General features: G+C 40.5%; 1 protein-coding gene and 1 long non-coding RNA gene across 2 annotated transcripts in view; one reads left to right on the top strand and one right to left on the bottom strand.

Moving 5' to 3' along the window:
* Positions 1-25159, bottom strand: part of BMPR2 (bone morphogenetic protein receptor type 2) — a 105797-nt gene extending 80638 nt beyond the window's left edge. The window contains exon 1 of the mRNA XM_071434671.1: positions 24072-25159. Within this exon, the coding sequence (XP_071290772.1) occupies positions 24072-24147 (76 nt within the window). The 5' untranslated portion in view covers positions 24148-25159. The remainder of the gene's footprint in view (positions 1-24071) is intronic.
* LOC139593595 (uncharacterized) lies at positions 25145-26448 on the top strand. Its single transcript, XR_011680350.1, has 2 exons — positions 25145-25264; positions 26041-26448. It is a non-coding gene; the product is annotated as an uncharacterized lncRNA (long non-coding RNA).
* Positions 26449-26701: the final 253 nt, after the last annotated feature.

The following is a 26701-nucleotide window of genomic DNA, read 5'->3' as shown; positions in this document are numbered from 1 at the left end:
TGGTCATATCACTGAAATAGAAATTTGTACTCATCAATGCTGGCTGGAGGCACGTTAGAAAACTGCTCTTGTTGTCTGATTGTTTCAGTATTCCACTGTGTCATTCCTTCCACACATCCACAAATTAAAACCAAGGCCTTTATCATGGGGAAATTATTTTTTAAATCATTGACTTGTCACATTGCCTTTATGGGTATTTTACAGAAGTTTAAGCTGCAACCTCGTCCTGCACCGAATAATCAACAGTACCAAATTGTAAGTAAAAAGAACAGTAAAACACTAAACCTTTGAGCACTAAATGCCACTGCACTGCATTCTTTGACCTCTGTGGAGCTAAAATGTAACACCATCTATTTCCCAGCAACCTCTTACCAAGTACATCTACCAGTTGATGAAGAAATTTCAAATTTCTTGGTACAGAAATGAGAAATGCAAACAATCTGCTATGTTACTGATAACACTTCAGGATCGTTTGGTTCAATTTTTTTGAAGTGCTTTCATACATTTTTGATAGCTCAGTGAAAGGACTTCTGGGTAGTCAATTTGCATATATTTTGACAGAATATGCAAAGAGGTTCTCTGAACATTCCTTTAAATAAACTATAGAGAAAAGATTCATTATTTCAGTAACTACAAATGATCGATTTCTCTGTCCCAGAGAAATCAGACACCCATACAGTCTCTGCATTAAAATTTAATTGGATTATTTACTAACAACGTTATTCCCTTCCTGAAAACCATTTTATACTCATCTCTAACAAGCCTCTAGAAACCTCTAGAAGCCAAGTGAAAAGTTGAAAATTTTACCACAATTATATATTTAAAACCAGATTTTTTTAAAAATAAAAATAAACAAATCCACATTGAAATACCCAAAATCAAAAGCAGATTGTTGGGCAACCATCAGTCAAGTTGAAGAGCAAAATCAGCAATGAGCCTGCTAGTCACAGGTGCCTGGATTCTCCCCAGATTTTATAACTCATCAGTTTTGGCTTTTCAGACTTCCTATTCCCATAGAGCTTCCTGTGAATAATTACTCCACACGGACATTTCCAACCCATCTCTGAGCAGTAAATCTGGTACTTCTTTCTTTGTGCTGACCCTGAGTAACTTCACTCCTGGACAAATACCAGTGGACTTTGGAATTTCAAGTGTTGCAAATAATCAGACTTGCCTTTCCTTACACACAAGTATTCATGAAATTCAAGACTACTTGTCCAATGCAAAATTCTCAGGTCTTCCTCTAGGATAAGGCAAAGGCACTGGGAACAGGAGGTGTTTCACAGAGAGATGATGTATAAAGACAGGTTAACCACACAAGACAACTGCACTGTATCACAACAAAAATGACCTTAAATTAGTTTTATGAGAATGAACTTTGATAATAATGGAAGATAAAAAGGTGTTTGATTATTCAGAACATCCTTTTAATTTCCTTAACATAAATGGTTACTAAAATAAGGAAAGATAAGCTGGCAAATAGCTTCCAAGCTTTTCAGCTCGGAAGGCAGGTGTATCTATCTGCAGGTAAAGAAGTTCAAAGATTTGCTGTTAGAAGAAAAATACACAGCAACAGAGTCTTAAAAATTTGTATCTTATGAACTTTGCTAGTTAATCACCTGGACCTTTCATAATGAAGCATTTCTGTTAACTGCTTGCACCTTGTAAACCATTTTGTACAGCACATGAATACTGTATTTTTCTACAGAATTCTACAGCAAATTTCACATTTGAAGTGTGGTTGTGACATTATATTTCATGTTGTTACAATCATTCATCTCCTCTGCAGAAGAGTCCTGCTTCACCAACAGACATGAATTATGTTATCAGTCTGATATGTAAAGGGTAAGTTTAGATAGCTAGCTATGAAACCTTGCTCCAATAACATAAAAGAAGAAATACAGACCATTCTGCACCAGAGGGGAAGTGCCACAGGCTCTTCAAATTTAGAATTACAATAGGATATAGATGTGGGTTATTAAGAAACCCAGACACTCACAGAATCTAGGTACATACACAGATTGTGTTTCACCATCCAACAGCCTGAAATTCCTGAATAAATAGTGAGCAGGCAGAGCTAAATTTCTTTCTCAGAATAATTGCCAGAAACATTGAAAATTTCAAAGCAGGATACAAAAGCACTGCACACTCCCACTATTTAACAAGTGTTGGAGCTGACCCACAGCAGGAGCCCCACGAGCTGCAGTAACTCACCAGTCTGGCAGAAAACTAGGTCAGTAGCCCCACAAAAACACTGCTTAAATTTCTGCCAGTTAGAGACTTTAAGCTGCTTAATGAGGGGTTCCAGATGAGTACAAGGGAGAGGAAGGACTGCATTGCTAGGAGCAGGAGAGAAGCTGGGAGAGATTTCCTAATGGATTGCTGCTGTAGAAGGATGACTAAATCATCAGCTCCAGAAGCCTCAGTTTCCTGCCTAGCTCCTGAAGGTTTTTGCCAGAATGAGACAAATGGGACACAAGTAAGCAAAGAACTCCAAGCACCCCTCTGCCTCTTCCTATCTCAAAGGGCACTCACTCACCAAACCTCAACAACTGTTAATTGCAGACACTTCTTCAAAAGCAATGCCATGCAAACCCCAGATTTGGTATTCATAGTTACAAATTTGTAATTTGTACAAATTACAAATTTAAAAACACATTAAACACCATCCCCACAGAGAAATTACTTCTGTTTGCCCCAAAATGAAAAAGAAGAAGGGTGACAGGGGAAGGGATAAGGCAAAGAGAAATGTATTTCTTGATAAAACTATCTACATAAAAGAAGTGCAGCTAGAATTTTGTAGAATTTAGAACAGAATAACTTCTTATCTCATGGGTTAGCTATTTTCAAGGTAACAAACTGCCCACTAAACCAAAAATTGAATGAATGGTGACACTGTAGCACCATTTGCAAATCCCAATGCACTGACCTTGCCAAGCACCATTCTGCATCAAATTAATGACAAGTGAATATTACCTTTGCTTCCAGCTGCCTAGCTTGCATACCAGTCCTGAAGTTTCCACTTTGTCCTACCTGCTCCAAGACCACCAGTAACACAGATTACATTTCCAAAGCACTGAAATGCAGAGTACATCCCACCATTGACTATCTGCAGCTGAAAGGATTTGAAGTATCTTCTAGCTAGGGTGCACTACCTCTGTGTATATTCAATGAACACTGCTCAGTTGCAGCTGTTAAGAACAACAGATAATTCATTCATAAAAGGGTAACTTACTCAGAACTCTTCAAAAATTTACTATCTAGCCTTACCTTAAACAGGAACCATGAAAAGTCAAAAAAAAATTCTTACAGTGGTATATATTAGCTCTAAAACCGTTTCCTGTGGGATAATGGCTTGCTTCTAATGAAATAATAAATCACAAGCAATAGTTAAGAATCAGAAAAACAAATGAGACATCTATTACTATTTATGAACAATATTTAGAAAGGTTCAGAGAATTTGTCTGCTAGCTTCAGTGACCATTGGGGGTGTGTCTGGGGGGAATCTACCTTCAAAACCTGTTTTTCTCAGTTCCACACAACTTTTGAAAACATCATATCCATAATCACTGTAAACACTGTAAAATTAGGCAATTAAGTTATATTAGTAAATATTGTAATGTTGGTTAATATTTGATATTGGAATTAACACCAAATACACACCTAAAAACTCCCACAGACTGCTTTTAAAGATGTGCTGACATAGCCTAAAGCCTGCAACAATAGTACTAGATAATAAATTCAAGTTTGTAGTAACAGTATTTGAAAGCAGCAAGAATCCATGAGATACTGAAATGTAAGGTGTTCTGAAATTTCCCTTAAAATCCAATTGCTGATTTCTGCTGAATTCCTCCCTGATGTCCATCCAAGACAGCCAGCTGCCTCTGTCCCATGCTCTGTTCAGACAAGGCTGTGGACCTGGGAGGCCTATGCAGTCCAAGCTGGATGGCCACAAAAGGAGTTTACCATCTGCTAACAAGTCTGTTCTCAGGCAGATTTCCACCTGGGATGTGGAGGGTGAGAGTAAGTTTGGAGGTAGAGAGAAAGAAGTGTAGTTTTGTTGCTGTTGTTTTAAATATACTATTTCTGCCATACCAAGAGTGGGCAGCATGCTCTTCTCAGCAAGCTTGAACTGAAGTGACCTTGTCCACCCAGCCTTGCTAACAATACCTGAGAAGAGGATCTGTGAATCCCTTACAGGCTCTTGATAAGCAAAGCTATAGTAGCTTATCAGAAGATGCTATGCCAAACACACATTTTAGCCGCCTTATAAACAAAACCAGAAAGCTCTACAAACTTCCAGGGCTGCAGTATCAGATTACAGAGACAAACCCAGCCAGTACTTCAGAAAACCCAATCTGACCTTCTGACTGGCTGCCACACAATCTTTACTTCCTTTAAATTCTGCTCCAATTCTACTCACATTGTTTCATTGCTTTAGGGAGCTTTCACTTCACAATGAGGGCACCTCTGCCAATGCAGCCTTGCCTCTGTAAATAATTTACTGGTTACATGATTTCATCATGAGCAGTGACTGGAACTGCAGCACTGGGGAATTTAAAACATGAGTGTCAAAATATGCACTTACCAGAATCCCCCTACCATCTGCAGTGCCTGGCAGACCTGGAGCAGGCCTCCCCTTGCTGCAGGAGCCACCAAATATGTTTCATCAAGATGGGGATGAAAAATTCCCTCCAAGAAAGGTAACTACTTCAACACAGCCACTGTAAGCTTCACCTGGTGTACACAAAAGTAGGGGGTACTGTACACTGATTCCCCCCTATACCTTTCAGACAGTTTTTCATATTCCTTTTAAGATTCAACATCTCATGGCCAGAGAAAACAGTGTTGAGTCAATTAAGAAACATCAAACCTCTTGCTGGCCCCATCAGAATACTACACTGCCTCATGCAGGCTCTCCAAACTATGGAGGGTGTGATAAGGTGCCTCATCCACACCTGCCAGCTGCACACCCTCACCTGTGCAGCCATTATAATGCCCTCTTCACAAGCGGGACCACGACGAACAGCTACTTCTCCTGTAAAGGCCTTGAAAACAATCTTTCATACATAAAACTAGTTGTCAGACACACAGTTTATGCCACTGGGATTGTCCAAGAGACAGAACACAAAAATTTCTTTCCATTGGGATACAGGGTTTTGTTATTTGAGAGCCTGATTGTATAAACTGGAACATGTGCAGCTCTGAGGAGTTTTATGCTCTTGTGAATAGGTCCATTAAAAACACTCACCTGAATACACATTCTTCTGCTTACAGAGCAGAAAACAAGCTTGAGCAGTCACTAGAATGCTGTCCTCCACAGATGGTAGCTTGTTTGAGAAGCACCAGGAGTGGGGACAAGCTGCAGAATAGGAGTGATGACAATTCTCCATCATTAGATAATGGAGTGCTCGCCTGTCTTCTTCAAAAGATTTTGCTAGCAGTTACAGATTTCTCCATGCAAATTTCATTTCTCTGTGAAATTACTGAGTACTGAATTGATATTTTTTAGAATTTGTTAATAATGTTACAAGACGAATTCAAGCAGAGGGAAAGCTTCCATCAAAATTGCAAAACAGTGGTAATTCAGGTCAAATAGGTTACAAATATTTACATTAACACACTAGGTCTGTTTTGTCATTGGCTTTTTATCATGATTTGGTTTTGTTAAACTGACCACCACAACAAGTACTCCTGTTCTCATTTATTTTCACATTATTTCATCTTGGTATGTTTATACACATAACCTGAAATTCAAGTTTCAGGACCTCTTCTAAAAACTAATTGCACTCTTAGCCACCTTTCCAATGTTAGCCAACTGAGTACAGCATTGAGGGACAGTTGGATTGACATTATTTATATTTACTTGCTTTTAATTTAAATTGAGAGGGAAGGGAGTAATTATATTTATTATAAGCCAGCCTGGAATTCTGCCTGTAATTAAGGATCTGACACATCTTAGAAGAACTCCATTTTCAGTAACTTAAGACATTCACCAAACTATCAGTGAGGTCACAGATTTCATACAGCAAGCACTCTTCTACTGAGAAGTTAAAAACAGACTCTGTTAAAATGATGTTGTCATGACTGCAACAAGACTAGAAAAAATAGGTTGTGAAGTCCATATTAAAATACCTTTTTAAAGTATTCTGTTGACAAGTTCTAAAAGTGGAAGAAGCTGAATTTAAGCTGTGGCAGACGAGCTGCCTCATACCAAGGGTGTGGCTCCTGGTTGGTTTGTGGCGAGCTTTTTTTTTCTTGTGGGGAAGTGGAAGGGGAACAGAGAGAGGATTGCTCATTTTCTTGACAAAGTACCAAAATTATAGGCCTCTGAAAAACTTCAGAAGGGGTTGTTAGTTTGGAAACTCAATTTTTCACAGACCAGCAGCGCTCTACAGTCTCCCTAGGACATGGGATTGTTGCACACGCTGCTTCCACAGGCAGGGAAAAATCTGGTGCTTTACGAATAAACTGAGGTGAACTTCAGCTCCTCATCCAGCAGCCAAGCACCTACTCGGGTAAAGATGGAACTAAAAGCATGACCCTGTCTTCTAATCTTGGTTTTCCCAGGAAAACACACAAAATAGAAAAAAAACCAAAAATATGAAGAAAGCCGGTATGTGGAAAACAGTGAAAAGGCAGAACAAAGGTCAGCAGAAAAAGCAGCAGTGGTGCCACTGCTCAGAAAAGCAGACAAAAGCAAAGGAGGTCAAAACCAAATGAAAAGGCCAAAAGCCAGGGAGAAGATGCAGCTGCAACAGAGAAAAGAAAGACTGGAAATGCTTGTGGTCTCCAATAAAGAACAAGTCTGCTTCACAGAAGCAGCTTTTTATTCTTCCCTTTCCCCTGCTCACCCTCTAGGTCCCTGGCATTTATTCTATGATTCTGATCACAATGTTGTGCTTAGGAGAAAAATATTATTGTAGCAAACAGTAGGAAATAAGCTGCTCACTTCAAAGCATACAACAAGAGATCTTTTTAATAACATCTTGTTTTCACTATATGAAGTTTTGAGTTTGTGGCTGTCTTTTTTTTTCTCTTTTTAAATTAATTTCTTCCATAACCTTACAGCAGAAAGCTCTCACTGGGGTTTCTGGATGCAAGACTGCATATTTGTACTCCATAGTATTTAGAGAATTACATCAACAAATAAAAATTGTAAGATAACATGTATTTTTAATTGGTTCACTGCAGATTCCTGTTTAGTACCAACAAGACTACATACTACAGGTGAATATTACCCATCCTGACAGAAGGAACACATTCATACTATAGCAGAGACAGGCAATTATGCACAAACTGTGTGCATGTGTCATCATCAAAAATCTACTCCTTAGTTTATTTACTAAGAGATCTACAAAGGCTTTAGGAAAGAACAACTCCTCTCCAGTCTTTTCTGGTGACTAACTCAAATATGGGGGTTTTCCCCACATGCTTAAACAGATCTTTATTCCATGGCCCCTGTGAAAAGGATTCTTTCTTCACACTAGCCTAGTGTCTACCTAGTGCTTCAGCCATTCAGTCACAGGGGAAAATCAAGACAGAAAAAAGTTAATCTCCAATTATGTTATCAGCATTCTTGCACCTCACTAAATTTTCACGTGCTTCCAAGTAGTAAATCATTGAAATAACCTTTTCTGTTAGAGATGTCTTATCTTTCCATCTATTAACCAATACTCTACCACACATTCATCTGTATGCCACAAAAGACTGTGATACTTTTAATTCTACTGTACTTTTTCATTAATATAGTTTGAAATTTGTGCCTAGTTAGAATGTTTCTCCCACAGTAAAGAAACTATAGCTCAGTGTCCATGTCCACTTTCATAATGGCTTTCATGCGGCCATAATGTAAGGTTTGGCAACTAAAGCATTTTAATTCAAGACTCTAATAACACTACATAGTCCATTTTGGAATTTGGATGCTCAGAGTTCCAACTGTCCAAAGAGGACTTAAAATGTTGTCTCCTAATTCCAAAGCCAATAATTTTAATTAAGACCACAATCATCCTGAGCTTGCTCTCTCTCACACACAGAAAGCCTTAAGAAAAATTACAAAGCTCACTATTAGCACAAATAAGGGCTGTTACAAATACGAAGGGATTGGAAGTCAAATGATTACAAGAAAAAAATAGCCACAACTACTAATTAAACTAATTAAAAACTAATTAAAGTTTTACCACAGTATGGGTATCTTAAAATTCACCAAACTGCGCTGAGAAGCTGGCAATATCTGGGTAAATCCATGTGATCTGCTTTTATTGACTCTCAGACACTAGCCCACTGGACTCCCTCATGCTAAACTTACTATTTGAGATGCAAAAAATTAATAGCTTCAGAAAAGGTTAAACGAAAACACTCTTAGGGTTTCATCTGTTCATTTAAATGTCCTATGGGCCTAGGAATTTCTTGGTATCTACAGAGAAAGCAGGACTCAGAATAATTCCACATGTACTAGTATTAGACACCAAAGCATTCCAGCACCATAACTGGATAATGCTAAGGCTCAAATTACCTCTTCTCTCTTCTACACACGCAGAACAGACACTTGAAGAACACTGGGCAGAAGAGAGAAACAAAAGTGAAAAAAACCAAAGGAAATACACAAATATGAAAAAAAAAAAAGGAAATTAAAATAATGTGTTCACGTCTTTAAAATTTGTTTTTACTCGCAATATAAAACCCCAACTCTCAAAAGACAAGGAAGAAAATAAGGAACAGGGAACATTCTAGTTTCCTGCTGCTTCTAAGAAAAGCAGTGAAAGCATGTCAGAGTAAAGAGACTTGGAACTGCTAATTTAGATGCAGCTTAAGATTAGAAATTCACTTTCATCTAAAATAAGGAACATCCACCATGTGCCTACCAAATAAACACTTTTTGCTGAGTCATTAAAATATATTGAAGTAGTTGGGCAATTGTACACACTACCTCTTTAGTCATCTGTTTCTTAGCTGCTTTATTAAACATCTCAGAAGCAGCTCAATCAAAAAAGAGAAAGAGCATGAGTGGATGATACAAAACTACAGATATTTGGAATCTGTGGCCTGCTTGGCATAACAAGTTGAAGAAATGTAGTGGTCAGGAATGATTATAAAAAAATCAGTTTAACTAATCGGAATTCAAACAGCAATAGGGTAAGGCACAAAGTAAAACACTCCAAAATATATTTGAAATGACAGTGTTTTGTCTTTTGAACTTTTTGTATAGAACTAAAACAGAGCAGTTAACATTGGTGAGAAAGTAATAAATTAATTTCTAAACCTTTCAAAACAAAAATTTCCTTCATCTCTAATAGTTGTATGATTTGCAATAAATCATACAACTGCCACTTCTCATAACTTTTCTCTTTGAGAGCAGTTTTACTTAGTACAAAGCCATCACAACCAGCTTTCTACCATGATAAATCTCAAAAAATGCATCAGTTTGGCATTGTAATGAATGGATGCTGAAGTGGATGACAATGCACTCCAAGGCAGCAAACCAGGTACGTGTTCTCTTTGCTGGTGGCACACTAAGCAACAACAAGATACTTCATCTCACTGTGGTCCTCCTCCCATCCACTGTGTATGTATTTTTAAAGTACTGTCATGCTTTTGCTCATTACAATCACTGTTGGGCCGCGGTGTTTGTTTCTTCCTTTTAAACATCTGTCCCACAATAATCAATGTGCACAGAGCAAGTTCTCAAAACACAACTGGTGTTTCAGAACAGAGCACCCAGGGAATGAGACTTGTCTCCACGTCCCAAGAAAAAAAAAGATTTATGGCAACTTAGACAATTGTTTAGAGGGGAAAAGAAGCTATTTTTAACTGTTCTTCTTAGTGGCTGCACTTAAGGGAGGCTCCCATTTCCTTTCTTCATCTTACACAGCAGCCGTAACTACTACTTCCTTTTCTCTCAGCTGTTTTTACAAAATATCAGGGCTTGCAGCTTGCAACTACGCACTGTCTTCAATACAGTCACAGGTTCAAAGCAAAAGCCAGATACTGCTTCCAAACCAACTTCTGCCCTGAAGGGCAGCAGGCAACTTTACCTTTGAGTGTATCTATTTCTGTTCCACACAGAAATAGCAAGCCTGAATTAGGTAGGGCCCTGAGGACAGCCAGGGGATCCAGATTCAAGCTGCTGTGTAAATAAGTGTACAAGGGGATGCAGACCTCACACAAACTACTACAGATTGTGGTTGTGCTGCTCAAGCACTGCTACTTGGTGTGATCATTTGCACTTGGGACAACTGAACTCCAGTACAGGAATCTGTAGAGACAGACAGCACTGCTAAAACAAGTCTTCTGTAGTCCTTAGCAGAACTAGATAAATGCTACCATATGCCAAGTATGGGACATGAGAAAGGAACTCTGTCTTTGTCCTCGGATGGAGACATTTGAGACGAAGACAGTATTTGTGTTCACATTTGTATACATTTGGTGAATAAAAACCGGAAGGATAGGAAGGGCAGAGCAAGCAAAGGCTACAGCAGTTCTAAGCTCACTTCCAAAGACTGATCTCATCAGTCTTGCACAATACAATTCCAACACAAAGATGAAAATTCAAAATAAACCCAGCAGAACTGCAAGGTATCCGCTATCACACTAATGACTAGATACAGATCTCCCAGAGAGCATGATCATTTTCTTTTTGAACTCTCACACCCACCTTCCCCTGCCACACAAGAGTTTACAATGTTGAGAATAATTTTTTGTCTATGCAGTGACAAATTATATTACCAGTTTGCCTCTCAAAAGTCCTGGAACCTTTTAATAAAATGCACCATAAGAGAAATCATTTGGAAATCTGTGGCATGGAACGTGTATATTCCTCAAGGACTAAAATAGCCCTTCCCACAATTTTACCTTAACTGCCCCTCTCCCCAGATCTTAACCGAAGCTTCTTATGATTCTTCTGAAAGCCTTATTTAAATATATATCTGAAATCACTTCCTTAATTACTCACTCAAGCTCATGCATGTTTAAAAGAAGTTTAGTAGGTGAGCCACCTCTTGTGGGCTATACTGAGCCAAGTTTAGGTAGGCAATGACCGTCCTACACTGCCTCTAATCTCACCCCAACAGCATCTCCCCCAGAACAAATTATACATCCACAGTGCATCTGCCAATTAAGAGACTCAGAGTTTGCGTTCTGCAAGACAATAAAAGTAGAAAACTAAAGGAGCCTTACTTTTTGAAAGCATACCAGAAGAGTCAGAGAAGCTAAGCATTCCTCTAGGGAAGAATAAACTTCAGTCTCTTGCACTTCCTTTATGCACCCCAGTTGATCTGAGCACTTATCAAAGATCTCTTTTTAGTAACATGATACAACTCGTTTCTTTTCATTAAAGAGAAGAAATGCATAAAACAGCAATGTTCAAGTGGAAATAAAAATGTCTTTCTACAATAACTGAAATAAGGGCAGTAAGTGAAATTTAAGAAGAGATAGTATCAAGAAAGAAGCACACATAAAGAACCACCTCTGAGCTGGAGGATATAACATCCATGGGGAAGGGAGAAGCAGGAGAGTGTGCAACTGTGAAAGTCTATTCCCTGCAAGCCCTTGAAATTACCCCTTTTTCACCAAATGAGGCAAGTACCCTGCAGAGAAACACCTCATAAAAACCATCATAGTTATGCACAAAGCATCTGAACTAAGGTCAGATAGTTGCTATAATGAGTTTTAGGGGTTTATATGACTAATTTCATGCTTATTTATAATGCTCTGGTTTTAGGTAATTTTGATTTTGTGAGTGAAAACAAAACTACAGAACTGTGCTCATTCTCTGCTAAGAACATTTGCATCTTCCCTTCTTTAAATGCTCCACTTGGATCTTAATCTGCAGGATTACAATCTCCTGCTCAAGCAGAACAATTGACAAGGGAGAAGGAAGGATGTCCACAAAGCCAGATAACATAAATTATGAAACTACAGTGTTAATTTACTTAATTTATCCTACAGCAACTCAGCATCTGCATACTTACAACTTCTTTCCAAGAGCTGTCTCAACACTTACCACAGGTTAGGAACATGCACAGAGTCAATCAAAGCACAGCAGTTGGCAAACTAGTTTCCATCTGAACTCACTCTCTTCCTTTACATCTCTTTGTTAAGAGTTCTTAACAATTATCCTCAAGCTGTTATGGTGCATCTCACTCTTTGTGCCTCCTGTGCTATTAGGGGCATCTGCTATTAACTGCTTGTCCTCACATAACCAAGAAAACTTGAAAATACTTTTCCACACTTTCTTCAATAGCTCCCACATTTTTCCACTCCTAACTCCTCTCCAACTAATTCTGGTAGTGTCCATGTAGAGATAAGGCTACCAAATCCAGCAGAAATATTTAACAGGGCTCACTTTGTGCCACATCACACTTACCTCTTAATTTTGCTATGCCTTAGAAATAGACACCATCCAATTTCATAAATAAAATACAATTAAAAAGCCCTTTTCCTGTAAATACTGTTTGAAAAAGCCAAAGCTCGCTCTGTTCCTCTTCAATTAAAGGGAACTGAGTTTCTACTGGTGCTTTCTAATACTTATTACTATAAAAGTGCACTTCAAACTTCCTCCCACCTCAACTAGATAATAAGCTTTTCCTTCAATCAAACATAATTAACTGTACAGCAATTCATTAAACCATTTCTCTCAAAAACCACCACCCCTATAAAATGAGAAGGAGCCAGCATTCTGCAATTCTGACCACATCCCTTCAGATGAGACCCTCAGCTCCAGGACCCGTGCTGCTGGTGATGGCACTGAGCTCTCCAGTTGCCTTTGTGCCCACCACAGCACATTCTTCAGCTGCAAGGTCACTTTTAAGAAGGTGATGATGCTGCCCTGTTTGCTGCAGGATGAACGATGCTCTCGTGCCTGTCTAGACTGAGACTCGCTGGAATGCAGTTACCTCTGCACCTCGTATTCCCACACCTCAGGGAAGTGAGGCAAGCTGCAGTGTTATCAATGAGGCACTCAAACAAACTGCTTTATGTCATTGCCACAAAGGAATTTACTATCAGATTCCATCGCATACGTCACCCTCCTGTGCTATTAAATATTTCAGCTCAATGCAGTAACTGTTTGTTTGTGGTACCCCTGCATTTTACACCAGTTGCCTGCAGTTACACGCTGAAAGCACATGTGGGTAACAAAGGTAAATTCGTGATATGCTTCTTCTAACCATCCTAAAAAGAATAACAAAACCAAGGGTGGAGAAGGATGGACAAATCTAGGAAAGAATCAAGACACAAATACCTTCTTCTGTAATAACACTGGTAAACATCCAGCCAGGATGTCTAGTTTTATCTGAGGAAGCCAGGATATTGCAATAGGCTTACTTCTCTGTATTTCCTGGCAATCTCAATTAAATACCTGATCTCCAAAACCTCTGTCAAGTTCAAAGAACTACCTATAAATGTGTACAAATGATTAAAGTATTCAGAACACAGGAATACTAAAAAGACTTGTGGGATTACATCAGCATCTTATATATTAAGCACGTGGAAATAGAATATAACTGTACTGGACTTCATTGTCCCAAAGTGATTCTGGGTTTAAGTTTATAGCATGAACACAAAAACATGAAAAAAGCAACACTGAGAGGCTCAGAACTGGCATCACATCAGCACAGAAAGGGAAAAGTGACTTACTTACTAAATTTCCATTTAGAGAACATTCACATAAATGTTCATTTCCCCCTCAGCAAAGACATAAAAGACAAGTTACTTGATACAGCAAAAAAGTTCAGTATGTAGAATTATCTTGATTTATCTTCAATTAGAAGCCTGTCTAAAGGCTGTTATGTCTTTGGGTTTTTCTTTTGCATTATATGCATGAACATACTGCAGGAAGACTGAAAGTGATATACAACAGTGTCATTAAATGTATGCTGAATTCTGATGTCTGAAAACTATGGATTTAACTACATTTTAAGATTTGAACTTGGCAGAAAAGATACCATATGCACAACAAATACATTAAACCAGCACCAAAGAGAAGCCATATCTCATATTGCTGTAGTAAAGCAACATTAAAACACAAACTCCATAGCCTTTCAGTCACTTCAATTCAGCACTGGTTTTCATATGTAAAAACAAATTTATGAAAGATTAATCATAATCAAAAAGATAAAGACGTAAAAAAGGTTGAGATTTTAAGAAAATTCTTATTTCAGTTAGTACAACTGTGGATTATTCAGCTCTCTGGAAAAAGGTTCTGTAAATATTTGCATTATACGCCACATAAAAACTTTTTTAAAATGTTCTTTAAAAGTTAAAATTTTGCTTTTCATCTGTTTCTTTACAGGTCAAACAAAACCCCGTTGCTGCTATTATTGTGAGCATTGGCTACACACAGTGCAGTTCAGACAGAGTTCTAGGACACATTCTGGATTTACTGGCAATTTCAGATGCTTTCTCACTTAGCCAGTGCAAGCTCCCTTCTGAAACAGGGCATCAGGAGTGAGAGGACAATGCACATTGCCCTGGTGCTACACACAATTCACTCTTCTTCACAATGGGTCTCCTGGTGTTTCATGAGAACCTTAATTAACTGCAGAGCTTTTTTTTTTTCCCACCTATCTTCTTCCCTCGTTATTGGATCACCAAGTCTGTTCCTAGTTTTGTTTATACCACATTAAAAGCCCATTCTTTATTTTTCTGCATGCCTTATTATCTTCTCAGCTCAGCTCTTTTGTTGCTAACCCTTCTCCCACTCTTCCAAAACCAGTCAAGAAAATCAACTTGCTGGCCATGATATCACTTTGGCAATATTTGCTTCCTTCACAATATTTGCAGACCTTCATTTCTTCAAGATGAAAGACTTTGTTTTGATGACTACTTCAAAGTACATAACATCTGAATACTTGTTTCCACATTTAACTCTTCCATTCCTCAGCAGAACTCAATGCAACATCCCTTTCAGTATACTTTCCCTTAAATGCCCCTAGATTTCCTCAGTGAAGTGACTCCTGCTCACAATATTCTTACCAGTCTCATATATTATGGCACCACTTACTATTCAAGTGTCTTAGGACCTCGCTGATATTTTCCCCTGAACATTGCAAAACGATAAGAAAATATTCTTACATTCTCCAAGTGAAACCACAAAGTTGAGTTATTATATTATTACTGTATCACTAGTGTTCCTTAAACAACCCACCTTCTCCCCATTTTTAAAATTAATTTACTCTGTGATGTCACATTTCAACTGTGTATTCCTGTGTACCCAAAGGCCACATCTTCAGTTTTAAGTAGCTATACATTCTACATACGGATTAGTAAAATACAGTCTACATACAGATTAGCAAAATAATAATTAGGGGGTTATTTGTTTTGCACACAAACATTCTATTTCAGTATTTCTTAAAATAAGGGAAGCTAAATTTGCTGACAGCTTCCTTAATGGTACTATTGCTCTGACAGGAAACAATAAAAGACAACAAAGTCTCTCTATTTGCCACTTTAGATATTTCTAAGTCTGTATGGAAAAAAATCAGCAAAAATACTTATTAGATTTGAAATTGTTGGCTAAAACAATGAGAAAAAAACTGTGACCAAATAATTGTGTTCTGCTGCAACAGCATTAACTACTACAGGTTAAATTTAACTAAAATTTAATTAGGTCAGATTCATCTTAGCATAACTAAAAGAGAAATTATTTAACAGGTCCTGATAGAATCTGGATGTAATTAATAAGTGTAAAGTTTACCCATCCCACAAAATACGCCATTTATGAGGACTTTTTGGGAATTAAGAACGGCATGCAAACAGTAAATTTTCTAATATTAAAAGTTTTAGGTTTTAGCATAACATATTGGTAGAATTTTGGTAACAGTGAGCATGTAAGGATACACAATTTTGGTAATAGTGAGCATGTAAGGATACACACACACACACTCATATATACATGTATGTTTTACAATTCATCTTCACTGTACCTATGTCATACACATTAGAACTGAGAATCTGCATATTTTCTATATAAAAAAGTTTACAGAGATCCAAATAATACCGCAGTGGGCGCGAGGAATGATTTACCCTACTGTTTCCACCGCTTTTTTCACTCATTTAAATTCACTGAGTCATTCATCCCTGCCTGCAGAGCCGAGTAAGAATAGCACAGGGGGCTGGAAGGAGCTCTTGCACTCCCGAGCACTCGAGCGGCGCAGCAGCAGCGGCAGCGGCCCGGGAGCCCCGAGCGCGGCTCCTGCCCGGCCGCACCGCCCCGGCCCGCCCGGCTATTTCGGTCCTGGCAGCTGCAGCTCCCCGGCCTGGCCCATCTCAGCCAGAAATAAAGGAAAAGAACTCCAAACATGCAAACAGAAGAAACCAACACCGCGGTGGCATCCAGACGAACTTCATTACAGGGTTTCTTTTATCCTTCTCTGATTGCAACTGAAATTATTTTAATACAGAAAGCTGCTTCTTGGGCTAAGTGCCTGCTTTGCATATATATGGCAGTGCCACTGTCTAACTAAAAAGACAGCTGCTACAATTTTCCTACAACAACCTTAGTTTTCTTCACCTTACTATATTGGTTTTACATACCATTCATATCTCAGACAGGTAAATATAATACAAATTTATATTTAAGAACTGATAATAATTTTAAAACACCTTAATTTTCAACTAAGTCCCTTCTCTACAATTAAATATAGAAAAACAATTTCTAGTGTTTAGGTTTTAAACAAATAAAAAGACTGCATACAGCACATTATCTTCTGCAAAAAATATGTCCACACCAAGATATTTACAACTTGGAAGGTATAGGAACACAAAGCCTCCCAAAGAAATCAGTTTTAGTGACTTCTCTCTGAAGGACAGCATCAGAAGGAAGGGCTAATTCAGCAACAATCTGACTACAACAGAACCACTCCACTAAGAAAAGCAAGTATTTTTTTACAGTGGATAACTAAGCAAACTGCTGTGAGATCATTTATTTAATATAATCACTACTAGAGAAAATAGCTTTTTCCTGATACAATTTTGTGAAGTCTAACAAAAGATGGTGGATTAATTTTCATTCTTGGGAAAATCTAATTAAGGTTCTTTAACATGGATGGTCTAGGAGTCTTGTATCAAGTATCTGCTGCTTTAATTGTAGAAATAAAATGTTTTCTTTTTAACAGAAACCAAACCATACTGAGGAAGCCTCATAAGGGAAAAGCAAGAGCAGTAGATCATGTTCAGTCAGTTGTTCCTGTCCCTGAACTACATTAAAGCTTCTCACACCAGGTAAAGCTGACCTTTGTGACTTATGCAGAGGGAAGTGCACTTGATGCCAGGAATGACGAGCTTGAGATGACACTGCCAACGCCCAACACTCTGATATTAATTAGGTGCTGCATTCTCCAATGTATAAACTAAGGAGCCAATTAACATACGTGACCTACGATCATCCTTACAGCCATCTCACCACCACCAAAAAATCCAAAAAAGCCTCTCTTACCCATCTTTTCTTACACCCATCCTGCTTACAACTCAAAACAGTCAAAGGATATGTAGTAGAAGGAGCAGCAGAAATGTCAGCTTTGGGCTGGACATAATAGTAAGAGCTTCTGTACTGGCTTGTTAGTGGCAGGTGGGCAGGGTAATGCAGGGCTCCCTGAACCACTGCCAATGTCATTGTCTGCCACTTACTCCAGAAGGTGACAGTTCATACCTTCCCATTACTCCTGCTTAAACGAACAATAAAACTACTTTTCATGAACTTCACAGATTGAAACAAGTAGAAATATATGCATTACAAAAACATTCAAAGGGACCACTGGAAAAGCCTGAGTTACAGCACTGTTGAAAAGAGGATCATAAGGAAGCTTGATGTGTGGGATATCTGAACTACAGAATAGACACAGGACAATCAGCTAAACGCAGTTTTGGAAGTGTGAAAAACAATGCATACCATTTAAGTTACTCATACACACTGTGAAGTTCATAAATGGATGATAAGCATTCACTAAAATGATTTGGGCATTGTTTTGCAAGTTCAGTCAAAAAAATTGGCTACTACACTGTCTCAGAAACACCAGTTGTTCCACTAGCAGCAAACTAATTGCCTAGAAATGTGCCTCTTCTCCCACACTTCTTAGCCAACTCCCACATCTCCCACAGAGGGATCCCTCATTCTCCCCCAGATCTCCTACAGCATGCCAAGTCAACAGGAAAAAAACAGGACTGTGCATAGTCCAGAGCAGTGTATGCACCAACACTTACATCCTGGGCTGAGTTATGCTCCTCTTTTCCCTTGAAAAACCTCTACCTTGGAACTTTTTCCTCTATTCCTCTATTCAGTTCCTAATTTTTCATGAAAATGGTAGCAAATTAATCTCTTGAGACTTTTCTCATCTTTCACATATGGTTGAAATTGGCTAGCAGATTACGGAGTTAGAGGTGGAGACAGAAGGGTTCACAGATGTCAGTCTTCTGGGTCCATAATGCATATTTTTCCTTCCTTCTCTCACAGAATAAACCAAAGAGAGAATACAGAGCACTGAGAGATACAAAAGGTAGACACATTTACAGTTCAAAACAGAACACACGAGAAGCAAACTCAGTAAGGCAACTGACAAAACTGACACATCCCAGTGACTTGAAACAAAATGCCATCACTACCCAAAAGCTTGTGGTTTTGAAACTCACACGACTGAAGGAAAAGGAGAAGGGTAAAGGCATCATCTGAATGACTGTGTGTCTCATTCATTCTCACAAGAAAGAACAGAGATCTCCCAAACTGCTACCTATAACTTTGCTTTGTCTCCCTTCCCAGTGCAGAAGGTTCATTCCACTCATTCTCCAAGCAAGTCTGACAAATGTTCAGACACTATCTCTGTCTGGCTGTCTCATACGCCTTGGTTCTCATCCCACAGCAAACCAGACCCAATCCTTCATCCTTTCAAATCCCTCCTGCCCCAGCCTTTCTTCCTGCTCACCACACCTCCTGACTGACCTCTCCTATCAGATTCTCAGCTGCTCAGCCCAGCTCCCGGCCCTGCAATTAACACATTAACAGACATCTCCAGTCACCAAGGCACCATCAGGAATCGAAATTCTGGCAAGAGCACAGTTCTCAAAAATTTTTAAAAACTGAAAAATTGCATTTTAAAACACTGATGATCAAAAGCTTAAACACGGAAACTTATCTAAACTGGTATTCCCTGGCAATTGCCTGTGTATGTATACTACATTACATTTTCAGGTGGATTGCCACATATTAATTATGGCATATCTTAAACAATCTCGCATTATAAAAGAGGCAAAAAAAAAATCTACTACTGTTGCATTATGAAAAACATGATAATTAAGCACTGTAACAGGCCAGACTACCTAGACAGGCTATGAAATCCCTCTTCACTGGAGATTTTAGAGATGTTAGACAGACATCATTATCTGTACTTACAAAACCAGGTCATGGAGGAAACAGAGAAACAACTTCTAGCCTTATACTTCTGTGAACTTATACTTCAGAAAAAATATGAGGGAAAAAATCCCAAAAAACACTACACCACCAAAAACCACAAACAAGTAAAAAAGAATCAACCAAAAAAACCCCCCAAAAAAATCCCAAAACAAAACACCATAAAATCCACTCTGCAGAAAATCAGTTTGCATACTGAAATGTTAGTCTTTTGGGGAACAGTTCCTGTATTTCACTTATTCTTAAATTCAAAATCAAGCAGTGAGTAGCTCCACTAAGTCTAGAATCTCAATAAAATTAATAGTTACTGCCTGTAAGCTATGCACAGATTCCAGTCCTACCCAACCTAAATCACCCAGCCTGTTTTATTCAGGGCATAAACATTTTGTTCCAAATGAAACTTTACACTCAGCTCACAGCCCTGGCTATAAAGTTATATTCTGCCCAGAAAATGACAGCACATACTCATAGCACAGCCAGACTGAGTCCAAACACAATGCAGCTCCAGTACCAGGCACTCTGTTGTTAGGAATAAAACATTTCTGAAGAACCCAATATAAATTTCTTGTCTCTCCAGTGAGAAAGGCAGGGGAAAATGGTATTTACCAAGGAAACAATGCCACTGACTATACAAACTACTGATAAATACTTAAGGAAATATAAAAAGGAAGGGGAGCAACAACATAGAAGTCAACAAATATTTTTTTGAGAAATTTGTAGTAAGTGCTAGGGAGATGCCATCAAAATAACCACTTCAACAAACTTCAGTGTAAGAATAATTTTAAGAAATACAGTTATGCTTCCCTCTCTGTCCAGGGTGAAGTGAGGTTGGCCTGCCTTTATCAGAGAAGGATAGGCAGACAATTGAGCCAACTTTGTATACATGGTTCCTTTGAGGGTAAAACCATTCACACTGGAGCAAGGTATCTGTGTAATGTCTCAGGGCTTGAAATTTGGGTTCCTTGGCCACCAGATGAGCACAGCTTCCAAATCCTCACAGGCTGTGCCAACACTGCACAGTGTAGTACCCCAGTACTGAAGTCTGCTTGGGAACTGGAAGCACCTGAGTAAAAATATCACAGAGGCTCATACAGGCTGATTTACCTAATGGAAAAAAGGCTCTTCCCAGCAGGGTGAACAGCTTGCACAGCTACACAATTTCTTTACACAAGCACACAGCCCATGAAGGCCCAGCCTGGTGTCCAGGCTGCACTTGTGCTGTGGTTATCCTTCAGGCACCAGTGTGCACCTCAAGCCAACAGCCTGGCTTCCATTTCCCAGGCTAAGATTTCTGAGATGACTCCCAACACAAACAGAAAAATAAACAGAATTTTTAGGTTACATTTGAAAAACAAAAACATAAACAATGGGTGTAGCTCTAGTAAATAAGTAGAAATCAGGGTGGAGATAAGTTTAAAAAACCCCCACTGTTTAATATGCAAGATACATAGGATCAGTTACTAATTTGAAACACTGAATTAGAAGAACTAAGTTGAATATCCAAAGGAGATTATTTCTCATTTCACCCAATTCACATTTCAGACAAATTATGTTGAGATACTAAAGTAACTTTAACGAGCAAGACAGAATTAGATAAAGATGCTTCAGTTCACTCATTTTAATTAATAATTAAAATTATCATTTAAAAAAATTCAATCTCTATCCAATTTCTTCCACACTTTAATTTTTGCAGCCCTGTTGAACCGCACAGATACAGAATTATGAAAATACTCCCAAAGATAAAAGGATATTCTGTTTACTTATATACCTTATACTTTCTGCAAATAATTTACACATTAGACAATGGAATGCTGTCTACCCTGGACATGTATGCAGAAGGAAAAGTGGTTCAGTATTGCATATCACAGAACGTAAGCAAGTGAAATGAGGAAAGATTGTATCTTTAATATCTGGTCCATACGAACACCCAAACAAAATTCTTTTGCAATACTGGGGAACAGCTCAAAGGCTCACCAACCACCTCTTCAGGCACAAGCCCTCATGATTAACACATCAGATTCCTCTACAATATAAAGACATATTTTTATATGTCTCACAGTTCTAAACAAAAGATTTAGAAATAAGTATTTAAAATAATTTGAAAAATAAAGAACAAAATGTTGCAAACCATTTTTGTCCAATACTGCTTTTTAAACCTCTACCCAAGACTGCTGTCAGTAAAATGTCCTCACTAAAGCATTTCTCTTTACAAAGACTAATACATTATTTAAACGCAGACTTATCAGATAACTGTTAAAATCTGTATTTTAGGGAGGAAGCCAGTAATATTTTCCTCCTAATAATCAGCAAATATTTCTGCATCTAGAGCTAGTTCTTTATTATATCTTCAATTAGAAAGGGGAAGGAAGAATCACTTTCTTGCTTCATTCGTATTCCAGATTATGAGTGGAACTATCATCTACAACCCCATGGTAAGATTTTTTTGTGTCATCTTCTTTATTCATCGTTTTATCTTCCCTTTCCTGTCCATACTAAACCCAGGTCTTTGTGGAGCTCTCCCCAGAGAGGTCCAGATATTCTCCTCCAGACAGAAACTTAAAAACCTGTTATCAAAATACTTTCCCTCTGATGTCACGATTTTGCATTTATAGTCACTCAATTCTATACACTGCTGAGATATAGTATCTGTTCACTAATCAGAAGAAAGAATTAATAGGGGTTTCAAAGCTACAAAGGCAGCATTTTCACTCTGATGGGAGCATACAGTTCATACTTTGGGGGAGGGGAAGAGAAGAAAGTGTTGGCTCTTTCATGAACATAAAAGGGCAGAATTACACATTAGTGTAGCTTCCCCATGTATAGACATTTTTTTCTGAAATGCAGTGTAAACTTAAAATCAGCCATTAGCTTCCTTAACTAAAGCTCAAATCATCCATGTAATTACTTTTACAGAGGATTATGACCAAGTTTTTTTAAAATGTGAATTGTGAAAATTTCACAATTAAGAAATAAATCACAATGAGAAAATAGGTTCCTATTCGCAAACCAACCGACCAAGCTGGCATTGTTAATACCCTTTTAACAAGGCAGAACTGAAACACTGGGAATGCTGTTGCCAGGTCAGAATTGAAGTGAATTGGGTAAACCGTGCAAATGGGCTCTTACAGCACCTGCCCAGCCCTTGGCCTGCTACAAATCTGTACTTGCTCCTTCAGTAACCCTTCTTCATCAGGGCACAGAAATGACCAACTCACTGAAGTTTCCACAAAGGCAAAAAAAACCCTATAGTTTTTAAAAAAATACATTGAAAGAAAAGTTGAGATGCTGAGCATTCTTGATTCATATGTGCTTTAATACCAAGATTTTTGACCTTCAGAAGTCCCTTCTCCCAGGAAAAAAAAAAGAGGGGACTAAACCAAAAACGCTCCTCAGAAACGACCACAGAGAGACGCTGCAGACATCCATCTAAAATAATGGCAGTCAAAGGTCAGGATGATATAGGGAACATCGAGCTTTTCATTTATGAATCTTCCTGAAAGGCAGCTCTTAGTAAGCAGAAGCAAGAAAATCAGGGACTATCCAGTCAGAGAAAACTGCCTAAACATGTGTAATTTACAGGATTTTCCTAATAATGGCACCAAGTATCTTCAACTTTGACAAATTAATTTTAAGACCTCACTGAAATATAACATGGAAACCACCATGCTTGTTGGGTCATCTTAGCAACATTCAGCAATTCTCCTCTGAAGATTCGCTTATGAACTATATCCAGAAGATTACAAAATATCACGAAGAAAAGCAAGCACTGCAGATTGGATCCCGATCAGTAAAATGACAGGAAAGTCGTAGGAGTCTTCCAAAAGTGCTGGAAAATGCATGCTGCAAGAACAATTGGTATTCCTGCCTAACAAAGCTGGGTTACACTCGAGGGCTCCAACATGTTAATCTGTCACCGTGACAGAAAAGCAAAGGATGCCAGACCAACACACATCTCTTTTCCAACACCCTGCATATCTAACACTGAGCTTCCGAAGACAATTAAAAATAGGACTACAGTATCCAAATATACGAGTAAGGATGCTCTTAGCATTTCTGCTTCCAACTTCTTGTTATAAAAAAAGAGTACCCTTCAAGACCTTTCAGCATTCCTTAGTAGCGTTTTTTGTGTTCTATAATCACAAGTGACAAAAGAAATAGCTCCATATTTGCTTCAGATCTTTCCAGGGGAAAAAAAAATACACATTACAGTAATTCTGTTACAAAACTACAGCACATGTGTAAGGCCCCGAGAAGCACCGATGCTGATAAAATTAAAAATGGCTGTGCCCGAAGATCCCACAGCGAAACAGGCACAGCTCTGCTGACGATTAAAATATATATTAAAAATTCCTGCATTACCTTACAAAGGGCGAGGTATGCAAAACAAAAAGATTATATATATTTCCAAAACTGAAGTAAGTTATTAGACAAGAGATGCAGATCTAAGCAAAGCATTCTTACTGAGTGCAGGTCGAGCTCATTTACACAATAAAGCAGATTTTATTCCCCGAGACACTTAACGTATCAGGATTTCAAAACTTTTATCAGGCTTCTCCACCAAAATAGATGCCCAGCACTTTGTAAGGAGGCACAGATGTGCCCAAATACCAGCGGACCCCACCCCCTTCCCGCTGCCAAAATGGCCAGTCCGTTCCACCCAGTGGCTACTCACCAGCCGCAGTGCCGAGCAGCAGGGTGGCACTGGAGAGCAGGAGCACCAGCTCAAGGTGCTGCAGTGAGGCAGGCATACCTGGGCAAGCCACGGTTCGAGCCGGCAGGAGAAACAAATAGGGGGTTAAAAAAAAAAAAAAAAGCCAAACCCCGAAGAGAGGAAATTCCTCTTGCTTTCGCACAGCCTTCCTTAACTCTCTCGGTTTACAATCCCGTCTGGAAGGGCAAATGGCAGATGAGAGGAGCCGTCTTCGCTCTTACTCCATTACAGCCGCCTGCCTTCATGCCTCGGGAGCCGGCAGCGCTCAGCGGACACGGGGGAAGCGCCTGGCTCTGCCTCCCAGCCCCGCGGCATCTCCCCCGCCGGGGAGGACGGCGGCAGGCTCCCGACCCCGCTGGGAACCGGGCTATTTCCCACGCAGCTTCACGATATCGAAGAAAGCGCCCGGTTGGGAAGGGAACATATCCAGACGCGCCCACAGCGGTGTCAGTCAGCGCGGGCCCTGCGGGCTGGCCGGGGCGCGGAGAGCGAGCTAGGTGCTCACGGCGGCGGCGCGTCCCATCCCGGCAAAGGTCTCTGTCCTCCGGCCGCCCCTCCTCGCTGCCTCACGCTCCGGGGAAGGCGGCGGCGAGGCCCTCTGTTCTCACGGCGAGGGCTGCGGCTGCATTCCGGCCCATCTGCCTCCCGCGCCGGGCGGGCTCCTCCGCGCTGCCCCGGCCACCGCCGCAGCACCGACGCCACCCCCGGCCACCCCGACAAAGGTGGGGCCCGGGGCGGCGAGGCCCCTCCTCGGCGGCCCCAGCTACGAGCGCACCCGGCTGCTCTCCGCGGGCGAAGGCCCTTCCCGTCCTCCGCCTCCCGCCCCGAGTTTCCACAGCGCCGGGCAGCGTAGCCCGGCCTCCTCACGCCGGTCTCCGCTCAGCCCCTCCGCGCTGCCAGCGCCTTCCTCCCCCCGCGCCGGGCTCGCCGGCGAGGGGCCGCTCCGCCTCCTTCTCCTGCCCGCCGCCGGCTGCGGGCGGGAGCCGAGCGAGGGCCGAAGCTCCGCCGCCCGCGCCCCCTCTCGCCCGCCCGCCCCAACAGCACGGGCGGCTCCAGACACAAAGGGGAGTCGCTGCAGCCGCCGGCCCGGGCGCCCGTCCCGCCGCGCCGCCCCCGCCGCCCGGCTCCGCCCCGCACCATAGAGGTGGCTCCAGGTAGGCAGAGCGGGGCCGCCGGGCGGAGCTCCGCCGGCTGAGGGAGGGGGCTCGGGGCCGAGGGCACCGCCACGGGCGGGAGCTGCGGGCGAGGGGCGGCTCCGAGAGAAGGGAAGGCCCCGGTAGACCTTCCCGGGAAGGCCGCGAACGGCCCCCTCACCCCATGCAGGCTGTCTGTGAGAGAGGCTGTCAGCAGGGAGGCGTGAGCTCAGGATTCACGAAAAACGCTGTAACAACAAGAAAAAATGTTTAGCAGTCTCCGAGATTGCGTCATGCTTGAACTCGGTGGCCTGCCTGTCAAACACCCGGAGCTTCTGCCTCGTCCTCGGGTTCAAGCCCCCGTTGTCTCTGTCCCTGTGAGCTCCCCGAGGAGCGCTGGCCATACCATCTACTGCTCTCCCGCGGTGAGCCCAGGCAAGTCGTGGAAACACGGATCCCTTAGGTTGGAACAGACCTCTGAGATCATCGAATCCAACCTGTGACCGATCAGCTGACCCTGGCAGCTAAGTGCCATCCAGTCTTTCCTTAAACACCTCCAGGGACGGTGACTCCGCCACCTCCCTGGGCAGCCCATTCCAATAGCTAACCACCCTTTCTCTGAAGAATTTCTTCCTAATGTCCAATCTGAAATCCACTCAGCTCCTCTGGCGTCAGCCACGTGACTCTCTCAAGCAAAACTATTATCTACGTCTTAAAGAGATTTTATGATTTCAAAACAAAGATTAAGTGAGCCCACTCAGCTGTTTGTATGCTTTAACCTTTGCTGTATTGCACAGGACCAAAGAGCTGATGGGAGAGCTGTGACTGGAACGTAGTGTCTGATGTTCTGGCCTAGCAAGGCTCTTTCAAGTTTTACTGGCTGTTGCATAGAAAAAAGGTTCTTAACACCCTGCACACCGAAGGCACCTTCATATCTGGGCATCACCAAAGGTTTGATTATGGCAAATGCTTCCCTGTGCCAAAATTCTTATACCAGTTACGAGTTCAGAAATCCAGTTGCACGCCTCAAAATATTGAATGGTACTACATAAAATGGTGTAGTTGCAAGTCAGAGTTAGAATTTTAGTGATAATAAAAGTTTTCTGCATAATTCTGTTCCTCTTCATAAGCCATAATGGATGAAATAGATGTAATCTGATACTTTGATCATCAAGAGAATTATTAAATAAATTATACTAGAATTTTCTTCATTGTGGTGCTTTGGCCAGGGTCATAGTTTGACATTCCTAGGGTCAAGGTGAATTTACACTGATAGTTATAAAATATTTTTAAAGTTTCCTACAATATTTTTACTTCCAATCTATGCAGATCCAGCAGGGATATGGGTGAGACAATAAAATATAGAATCACAGATTGTAATTTGTATTGCCACTTTCCAGAATTGCAACCACACGTTAACCACAGTATCCTTCCTGTTATTTGTGAAATATGAATGTC

This window comes from Agelaius tricolor, unplaced genomic scaffold (assembly GCF_023055355.1).
Source record: "Agelaius tricolor isolate 1412-34295 unplaced genomic scaffold, bAgeTri1.0.p SCAF_10, whole genome shotgun sequence".
NCBI lineage: Eukaryota > Metazoa > Chordata > Aves > Passeriformes > Icteridae > Agelaius > Agelaius tricolor.
This window is presented reverse-complemented; position numbering and strand designations above follow the sequence as displayed.